Source organism: Fundulus heteroclitus, chromosome 13 (genome assembly GCF_011125445.2).
Source record: "Fundulus heteroclitus isolate FHET01 chromosome 13, MU-UCD_Fhet_4.1, whole genome shotgun sequence".
In the NCBI taxonomy this organism is placed as follows: Eukaryota; Metazoa; Chordata; class Actinopteri; order Cyprinodontiformes; family Fundulidae; genus Fundulus; species Fundulus heteroclitus.
In genome coordinates, this window is record NC_046373.1 from 9,876,782 (window position 1) to 9,887,879 (window position 11,098).

Genomic DNA, 11,098 nt, shown 5'->3' on the forward strand with positions numbered 1-11,098 from the left:
GATGGATGGATGGATGGATGGATGGAAATTAATGTTTTTTTTTTTTTCTCCTTTTTTAAGGGTTTGCTGGTGGCAACAATATTCTGCTTCTTTAATGGAGAGGTAAGGCATTCTTATACTTTCAGACATACCGTATTTAAAGGACTTTTATGTAAATAACAACGCTTTCCCCATGATTGTCATCGAAAAATGGATGTAGATATAGAGAAATGTCAGGAAGAGGGCCCATATACAAAACACATCCAGAGACAGAAAGGCAGATGGCGATACAAAAGGAAAGTGTTCAAGTGCTAGAATGAAAAAACAAAACAGAAAAACACTAGTTGTATTTAAAATTGTGGGGAGATAAAACTGTCTAAAAATACCAAGAGAAACAATTGCAAAACCAGAACACCTTTTAGATTTATTTATGTGCTGAAGCAAAAATATAATGAAACTTTGAACAAAGGGGAAAAGTACACATTTGGAGGCAATTTTATGCATTGCTCTGAAAAGGATTTGAAACCAGACAGATTTCTTTTGAATGTGAGATAAGTTTAACTGTGAAAAAAGAAGAGGAAAAAACAAAATATACATGTGGGTAAAAAGGCTAAGTAGTGGTTTGAGATCTTCATGTTATGATAACTTTAAGAAGATATCTGGAAAGTCTGAAAAAAGTGTAAAATAATGTTACTGCTTCTATTTAAAGCTGAAAGGCTTGTAATAACGTTGAAATATTTATTCATTGTTATTTTGATGTTCTTTTGCAGAATATATAGAGAGTAAGAGAAAATAGGCCATCAGCTGTTCTAAAGAAGATTTCTAAACACATTTTTTCCAGTTAAAAGTAAGGTTAAAGGCATTACATTTGACTTTAGTCACAACAGAAGGACTAATTAAAAATGATTGCCTATAAACTTTAGGCCCATTAGAAATTGTGGTAATGAAAGATTAAAGTGAAAGATGTATTTGACATCCTATGAATTATGTAGATATTTTCAAGCAAGTCTGCTTATTTTGTACAGCACTGTCTCTTTTTGCCAGTGAGACTAGCAAAATGACATGAGCTGGCTAATTAGCTGGCTAATTGGTTTGATTCACTAGTCTGCACCCTACTGCTCAACAGGCATTCCAGCTTAACTCCCAAAGTATTGGTTGGTTGATTGATTGATTGATTGTTTCTTTAGAACATAACGGGAAAATTAAAAAAGTAAATGAACAAAAATAAATAAATAGCATGTATAATCAATTGAGATTACACAGTAATCACAGCAAAACAGCTTAACGCTGTGTTCGAAATGGGACAGGACCTTAATTGAATCCTTTGGTTTTCACACCACAAAATTCTAAACAGCCAATTATCTTTCTTGTAAACAAGAGCCATGTGTCACAGTAGTGCGTCGACACAGGTGAGGGAGGGGCAACATCAGAGTGAGACCCCTCCTTGCTGCTGGAGAAAACTACGCTCTCTCTGAAACTGTCTCTGGCTTTGTGTCAAAGGACTTTGAATCGCAAGAGCAGCATAATGGAACATTTCTGGGATTTTGAAAACTGAACGTTTAAAAGTCCTGGAATATCAAGATTGCTTTCTGCCCCGTACGTAGGTGCAAATACTATTTTACTAGATTCAGAACAAATATACTGATTTTTTATTTATGTATTTGGCTTAGTATGAAAAAACAGATATATAGCCCAGCGAATGAACAGAGAAACTAAATGGAACTCAAGTTCTGCTGAAATCCAACTACCTGACATTCAGCCTCAAAATTGCATTTAAAACCTTCTCGGCAATAAGTTCAGCATTGATGAAGGAGCATATAAAGTAGCCCTGCCAGCCAGCATGACTTACACGGAGCGTAAGAGCATCATGGGTAAACCCACATACCCTGCAAGGGAATGTGGGTATAGAATATATGTAAATGTGTATGCATATCAATGAACAAAATCTCAAGCTGTTCCCTTAAATTTATTGTAATCTGGTGCCATGTTCCACATAATATTGCTGTCCTTTTGATCGGAGCAATTGCTCTTTGGTAAAGGTCAACATCCACATATTAACCTGAGACCTGCTCAGCCATTGAGCCATAAAGCTGTTCAGTGCCTGTGGCATTATTTTTGGACATCTGGCTTCATCTCTCTCTCTCACACACACACACACACACACACACACACACACACACACACACACACACACACACATTTTTTATATTATATTTATTTTATATTTATATTTATTATATATTTATGTTTATATTATATATTTTATATATATATATATATATATATATATATATATATATATATATATATATATATATATATATACTGTATATATGAAGCCCAATCCAAAGGCAGTAAAATCTTAAGGGTTACATCAAGTGACGAGTAAGAGAAGTGTCTATTTTGGTTGCCACGCTTAGCGGACAATTAACTTTCCTTTCACGTCGCCGTGTCAGCATTTCTAAATCTGTCTGCAGCTAACCAACTGCAAACATCTATAGCTGGATGCGAACACTTCATCCACCCAATGAGCTACGTTCTTATGAAAGTTTGTTTATAAGATTAATGAGCTTGTGGAGACTTCTTGGCTCGCCTGCCTCAATGAGGGAAAGATGCTTTCAGGCTCGATGTCCTCAAGAATTGAAGGTTTTTATCACGTCTCTATGGTCCATTGCAGTTGAAACGGTCCACAAGAAGCAGACAGTTAAACTCAACCATCTGTGTAAGATTTTGATGGAGTAAAAAGGCGTCGGGTGAAACTCTGCTCCTCAACAAGACGATGAGATACAGAAAAGAATTTGTGACTACCCCTTAAAAGTCTTTTGTCACATTATAACCACTAACGTCAATGTTTTTATTTAGGACTATTTAAAAAGGAATAATTGGGAATTTTATGTGGAATAAAAATTGTCCTGTAGACAGTCTGTCTCTCAGATGATGATTTATTATTTAGAGATTTCTGCATTGCATGCAATGCAGTGGGCACAAGTGCATTAAAGGAAAGGCTAAAACAGTTAAGCAATCAACAGGAAGGTGGGGGCACACCCCAAATCAGCATACAGTAGTGAAACAGGACTTTTGGTCTTCATAGATCAGCTATTGGCTCATAAATGACCAGCCAGGAGAGTCATCTGAAACTATGCAATCGACTCTTGCCGTGAAAACGTGTGGTGCATATGTTTAAAGGGCCAGCGGAGAACACTGTCACAAGGGAAAGAGCAGGGTTTGTTTTTCTTCACCCACATAATGACCAATTCATGCTCCCTTAATCAGGACAAGGATTTCTGGGGCTGCGTTCAATTCAGTTTTTTTGATTTCAAGGCCAAACTGCACAGACCTGCCTTGTTTCATCAATGGCTCCATTGTGAAGTGAGGGCAGCGAGACAAACAGCTCCCGAGTTGTGTTTGTGTCATCAACCAAGACGTTCTACATGGAAGCTTTAAGCCTCAGCTGCTCTTTTGTCTCTTCATGACAATTAGTAGCTTCATTAATATCATTACATCGCCGTGTGGTAATGCACCCACAGTAATCACACTAGTTTTGGTGCGTGGTTCAGAACAAACTGGTTAACACTGAGCTTCTGGGGTGATTTTTGCTCTGGTATGGAGTCTAATTAGTGCAGACATGTCTCCACAAAACATGACACGAGCACGCATGACATATCTGCACAGATGCCTTTCATGAAGCGCATCTTTACAACGGGACTTATCTGTCCCACCGTAATAGCGCAGCCCTGCAAGCTTTGAGATGCAACGAGTGTGAACTGAGAATGCGCAGCTCACTTACCTCCAAGTTGATGTAGGAGTCTTTTGAGGCAACATACAATTGTCCTAGTAGAAAAATAAGAAAAATATACCAAGAAATAGGAATACTTGTTGCACTACAGTAGCACAATAGTTTCATTGTCTTTATATAGATGATGTACCAAAAACTACTATTCAAACATAGAGTCATATGTAACATTCCCTTTGTTGCAAACCATACCGCTCAAACTAGGATCATAAAACTGTGGCAGAGCAATTAGTGTAAAGTATGTGTGATTTTTCCAAAGCAACGTTTGACAGCCACTTACTTCATAGAGGACGGATTTAAATCCAGAAAAAGAAATCATTTTCACTAAACGGTTCTACAGTATGATATGGCTTCAAAGATGAGCCCCCACCCCCCTTTTAATCTACCCTAATTTAAAAATAAAATCCCATAATCCAATCATATGTGTGCCGTGACAATGTGCTTTTACTGAACAAATTATCCTCGATCTGCTCGTGCCGCCTCTCCTTCACACCTACTCCCTAACTCGTCTCTTTAATCCTCTCCACTGCAAACTCAGAAGTGTAATGTTGAATGTAAACGGCCTCTCTTTACCAAGACTGCAGCACAGACCCTGACGAGAAGCGGCAAACGGAAAAAGCCGCAGCATAGAGTCTGAAAGAACTGTTCTACATGGATATAGACTTAGACACTTAGCCAACTTTATTTGTCTTTTGTATGTACAGAGTGCATATAGAACAAAATTTTGTTGCATACAGCTTATAGGGGTATAGTGAGATTCCAGGTGGAATAAGGCAACATTACAGTATAAAGGGCAGCAGTGATCAAAATGTAAACATGTAAACAGTGCAGGAGAAAAACAGTGTGAAATCACAGTGTGCAGGAGAATGTCCAAACCATTTTTATGTGCAAAATAATGGTGCAAAAAGGCATTTGTGCAAAAATTTACGTTGAGTTGTGAATAATTAAAAGGAAACTAAAAGTTTGGCAGCATTGGTAATGCCAGATAGGGATGCAGTGACACAAATGTGCAAATATGCTTGACTGATTAGAATTAAGGAAGACATATTTATGGGAGCATTTGCTTAAACCTAAAATGCCCTAAATGTCTAACTTTTCTTATTAAACTGTATGTTTAACAATGTATGCTTCCTGCAGAGGCTTCTTTTGCTGCCACTAATTGAACACAGGGAGATTTTCTGTGCCGTGGCTATGATGGCAGTGAGCCCTCCGCTGCGCCGCGGTCTATGTGTCTGTTTATTCCAGTCCCTCTGTGCTGAATGGCGGCGCCAGTTTAAAGCCTTTGGTCAGCTTGGCCTATCAGACAAACACATAATTGAATTAGGTTTATGCAACTTCATTTATTAACGATGGTTTAACTTGACAACTTATTAACTAAAAAAAATTAAGTGGGGTAAAGTTAATTCAATTACTTGTTACCAATTGGAGCAATTGATTTAAGGTGGAGCAGTATTCTCTTTTTTTAGAGCGTGCAACAGCGACAAAAGTTGAACACTTTTCAACCTGTGTCGCATTGAAAGCCCGCATGTGCCCGTCTACTTGTACGAGCTGGAAACTTCACATGGACAAATTGGCTGGAGGAGGGCAAGCGATTGTAGCCTCATTGCACAAGTTCCGTAGGAGGTGAATGGAGCGGGAGCGACGGCGCCTCCCGTGTGTCGAGGCCTTTAAGACCTGGAGCAGAAGAGGCCACATTCTTAACACCTGCTGTACTTGATGGATGTGTTTGTGTGGGCATATCATTAGTGCTGTTTGCTTTATGAATGAGATGCTGAGACAGGGCAAAGAGTAGGTGCAAAATTGAGCCCATAATATTGTTTAATGGGTCGGAAGCTGCTCGGTGCACTAATTAGGTTTAAATAACTTGTTGCCTCCTTAGGTATTTTAATGACCGCAGTAATTTTTCCAACAGGCGGTGCATGTGCTCTGTTTAACATAGTGAATCCACCAGAATCCTTCCATGTCTGTGTAACAGAACCTGTTACTCTTGCCAGTCACCATCCCTGCTGAATTTTTGTATTTGTCAGATAATTAAGTTTCTTTATATAGCACCATCAGAATAAAGTCTAAGGAGACGGATTTGTAGGGATTACTTCCAGTAAATCATCAGGGGTGGTAATGGATTTTGAGATGTTACAAAATAAATTTTTTTTTTTTTTCCTCTTTAAAATGTTTTCTGTGTCAACTGCTCACAGCAGGGTGACATTAACGAACTAACCTCCCAGGTTCCTCTCGGACACTGAAATGGCTGAAAGATATGTGGATGTGTAGCGACTTGACAGTTAGACAAAAACTGTAATCCCAATCCCTTATACCTGTAAGCCTTTACCTGTTGTAGGAAGATATGTATCGTGCTAATGAAGGTAAACATGTATAGATCATTATTTCCACTCCTATTGTTATGGCCTGTCTTGTCCACAAAGCAAAACCTGGCAGCAAGTCAAAAAAATGTCCTAGCTAGCATTGGCTAAATGGCTTTAGATTTTAGCAATCTATACACTGGCTTCCAAAAGTATCCACATCTGTCTTTATGTTCAGCTAATTTCACATCGATACCTCTAAACTAACTCCAGTGCAGCCAGTTGCCTCCAGAAGTCCCCAGATAATGAACGGGATCACCTACGTGCAATCTAATTAGATATCCAGCTAGTTAGTGAACATTAGCAAACACCATCATGAAGATAAAGGAACACAGCTGAAATATCCCAACGAAACAAAACAACATACCAAACTTTAAACTTGGGCCAGCTCCTCTGGGGCGGATCCCGAGGCGTTCCCAGGCCAGCCGAGAGACATAGTCCCTCCAGCGTGTCCTGGGTCTTCCTCTGGGTCTCCTCCAGGTGGGACGTGCCCAGAACACCTCACTAGGGAGGCGTTCAGGAGGCATCCTAACCTGATGCCCGAGCCACCTCAACTGGGCCATTTTAATTATAAATGCAATGGAGAATCTGTATCAACACTAGGAAGTGGCTGTCAACAGAAAGTGGGCATCCCAATTGGCTGAAATGAAGCTCTATGCAAATACTATGGAGCATTTTTAGTCTCTAGCTGTGCAAAGCCAGAAGAGACATATCCAAGACTTGCAGCTAGAAAAACTCACCATAGTGGAAAACAAATGTACATCAGCCTTTTTAGATTTTTATTAGTTAAAATAATAGGAAAACCATTTATTCTTTCCACTCCCCTTCACGATCAAAAAAAATCTGTTGGTTGCATAAAACCCCCAATAAAGTACATTTGAAATCTGTGGTTGTAACATGAAGAAAGTGTAGAAAAGTGTCGCGAATGCGTTTGCAAGGCTCTGTGTTTGTTGCGCCGGGTTTGGATCAGTGTCAGTTTGATTAATACTCTCGCATAATGTTGGTTATGTGGTGTCTGCCCCCTAACCTCACGCTCAAACCACACCACGGTTTGTCTGTAAAGCTGAGGCGTCTGGTGGAATCATTTGGTCCAGAGCACAGCAGGCCGGAGAGGAAGCATAGAAAATGTTGGATTTTGGGGGGGCAAACCTTTGCCTGTATTTTCTATGTTTTTACTTTTTCGTGTTTGCTTGTGTGCGTTTCAGGTGCAGGCAGCTCTGAAGAGGCAGTGGATGCAGTACAAAACCCAGTGGGGTCAGCGGCGGAAGGACCACTGCTCCATGCGCTCCACGTCCTACACCGCCACCTCCATCACCGAGGTGCCCGCCTTCATGTACCACCACGAGTGCAACGCCGAGCACCTGAACGGGTGCCACACAAAGGACTCCGAGCTGGTGGCGCTCAAGTCGGGAGACACGTACGCTTAGATTACGTTTTTTGAATCTGAGCGGAAAACAACAGACACACGCGCAGCAAGTCAGGAAAAAAAAGAAAAAAAGAAAACGCTTCTGGTCTAACCGCCTCATCTCAGCGAATAAATCTCAGAGGCTGGTTCGTTCAGCACGGTGGGGCAGGGGGGAACACACGGCTCCGGAGACAGAGAGCTCCCCGGGAGGAAAGATTAGCTAGAGAATGAAACCTTTTATTCACACTTTACTCTTACGTTGCTGCTGCAGCTGCTTTTTAAAAGCTTTTTTTTCCTTTTTTTTTTTTGGAGAACTTTGACGTCAGGAACTTGCGGCATGACAGGATAGCTGCTCACGATGTCTGCCGACTTCCTAAAAGCTGCTATTCTGTGTGTGTGCCGTCTGGCGGAGACAGAGGGGGAAGAAATGACAGCGTCTGGGGTGCTTTCTGTTCTTGAGGACGGTGCCGAATGTGACAGTAATGAGGGTAGCAGCTCTAGCTCTACAGGACGTTGACCTACAATGATGGAATGATGAGGATTATTGTTGTTATTATTATTATTATTATTATTATTATTACTATCAAGCAGAGGACCACATCCTTCCTGACCTCACCAATACCAAAGGGTACTATTTGTCCATCACAGCTCTGAGGACCCTACAGAGTGTATCTTGGAGCACAGAAGCAAAAGTTAAACACCCTCCCCTCACAGATTAAGTTAAAACGACATGCTAGAGGAAACATTTCTAGACATTCTTTTGTGCTTACAACGATGGAATTGTGTACATATTATGTATGTTCAATTCTTTTGATTTGGCAAAAGTGTTTAAACGTTTCGAAAGGACTTTATTCTTCGATTTCTGTTTGTGTTTTACTCGTCGATTCCTAACTCTGTGCTACCTGTGTGTCCCGTGATGCTGCATTCTTGACGGCTTTGTTGTTTCGAAGTTGCTGTATCTGTGCTGACGCTGAACGTCACAGGGCTGAGCGGTAACGATGCATACTGCAGACAGGATGAAAAAAATAAATAAAAAGGATATGAAGGTTTTATCGGTCACAAGAGTTCCTTTTGCTGAGTTAAGCAGAGCGTGCCACCAGCCTTGCCAGGGGTCCTGATAAAGATTTTCTCACCGGTCGTTCTCGAACCGCTCTGTGGTTCATCCTCGGCCATCTCAGCAGCGATCCTCCGTCCTCTGTGCATATATAAAGATTATTTTTCATAACCTTCAGTGTGACTGACCAGGGGTGAATGAAATGATGAAATGCAGATTTACAGTGAGAAGAGAACCAACCAAAGTTGCATCTTTTACACAGGAGGGAACAAACATCGGTTATTAAATTATTCTACCATGTTTCCAGTTGTCTCCTAAATTAGGATGCAATGTACAATTCTGGTTATAAGTTTACAGACAGGCAATGTGGAAATTAATATTACAAACATTTTTTTTTTTTTTGACGATGCATTTAAATCTTTCTTGTATTAGGCTGGAATGATTTAGCAACAATGTATTAGATGTTGAGCAGATAAGTAGAAATTTTGTGCAGTTTGAATTCATTGTGGATTTTTTGCAATCCACAGTGAGTTACAATTATACAAAAAGGCTCATATATACACACACATCCCAAGGGTAATTGGTCAAATATCTCTCAGCAAGTTGCACCTCGAGCTCATGGTCTTTGCAGGCCTCAAGAACATGGAATAACCCTGGCTTGATATTCGGCCGCTGTTCTCTGTGGATCTAAACTGTTTGTATCCCTGGTATTGACCTGACTTTTCAGCATGGTTCACAAATCTTTAAAAGGGTTATGTGACAAAGAATGACCCAATTGGCTAAAATTACAAGACCTGTGCTTGGAGGTTTCGAATCAAAGTCAAATGCGTTTACTTAAATACCGCCAACTAATGACACGTCAACTCAAAGCACTTTACAGAGGCGATTTATATTGCTGCAAAGCCATCAACAATCCAGATGACTGTCCCTGTGGCCCTGCTCTCTTTCAGGAGGAGTGAATGCTGCTTGTCAACACTTGATGCAATCTGTTGGGTTTCCTTAGATAGGAAACTTTTTGACCAATAAGTCAAATTTTACTTAGTAAAGTGCCTTGAGATGACACGTGTTATGAATTGGTTCTATATAAACAAAATTTTATTCAATTCAATCAAATCTGCCAAACAGATTGGTTAAAACGTTTTCTATCTAAGGGAACCCGGCAGATTGCATCAAGTCATTGACCTGCAGCATTCATTCCTCCTGAAAGAACGTGTAGCGACACTGGAAAGTCCCTTGCATTGTGTCGTTGACTTGGCAGCAATCCCTCATACTGAACATGCATGTAGCGATAGTGGAGAGGAAAACTCCCCTTTAGCAGAACCGGGCTCAGTGTAAACGACCATCTGGCGAGAAGGCTGTTTCAAGGTGACACACTTGAACCTAAGAACAGATTGTCAAACATGGTGGTGGCAGCATCACGCAAAGGTCTGTGTTACTGGCCGAGGTGCTAGTGCATAACAGTAGAGGAAACCTCAAATAAGGAATATGCTTATATTGCTCATGTTCATCTCTAATCAAAAGTTGGATGAGTGAAGCTTAAACATGGTTGGGTAACTGAATAAGAAAATCATCTCAAATACATCAAAACTGGTTTTGGTGTTTTTGACATCACATTTATTTTCTGAAATGGAGCTGATCTCTGCCCAGTTTATAATTAATGGACTATTATAGAATAGATGACATATAGAATAGAATAGAATAGAATAGAAATACCTGTATTGTCCCACAATGGGGAAATTCAACCATGACAATGGCAAAAACACGCAGACAGGAGACACCAAATTTACACAATAGACTAAATAATATGAAGAAAACGTTCAACTTAGGGTTAGGCTGTAAAGCAGGTATCAGAAAGAAGAACAATTTTGCAGAAGAGCTAGGTTAGTGCCAAGAAATTAAAACAATTTAAATAAACTCAATAAACCAAGAGAAGGGGTCAACTATCCAGTCTGGAATTATACCAAGACCTTGTTGATAGCTACAATAAACCATTAAATTATTAATAGGGATGTATGTGTATATTCGACTCTGGATGAATCAGAGAATATTCATAATAAATTGAAACTTTTGCCCCCATTCCTTTTTTTTTCAAGGCAGAAGCTGTCATTACATAATTTAATCACTGTGAATAAAGAATGGTTCACTTATATGTCATTAAAAAAATATTAATTAAAACATTATGTGTGCAGACCTCTGACAGAAATTGTAGACATTTTTCTTGAAATTGTCTCCTCCCCATTAAGTTACTCAGAATACTTTAAGCAAGACTAAAAGATCAAAGCTACCGATAGATTAAATATTCATTTAAACATATGTTTGTCATCAATATAGCCCATACTTAAAAGTTTATTTAATTTTTTTCCCAATGTAATCATAAAGTATAGGAAATAGGTGTTTTATATTAGTTTTACTGACTTAAGAGCTTCACATTAAAAATAATTTTCAAGAAGCAGTTGATAAGACTACTGCTTATCTTTATTTTCTTATATCTAGAATGATTCACACTG

The 11,098-nt window shown here is 39.5% G+C and overlaps 1 protein-coding gene across 2 annotated transcripts in view; it reads left to right on the forward strand.

Moving 5' to 3' along the window:
* The window catches only part of calcr (calcitonin receptor), an 89,230-nt gene extending 80,641 nt beyond the window's left edge, over positions 1-8,589 (forward strand). For both annotated transcript variants that reach the window (XM_036145033.1, XM_012860193.3), the window contains 2 exons: positions 61-102; positions 7,338-8,589. In XM_036145033.1, coding sequence (XP_036000926.1) covers positions 61-102; positions 7,338-7,559 — 264 coding nt within the window. In that variant the 3' untranslated portion in view covers positions 7,560-8,589. The remainder of the gene's footprint in view (positions 1-60; positions 103-7,337) is intronic.
* Positions 8,590-11,098: the final 2,509 nt, after the last annotated feature.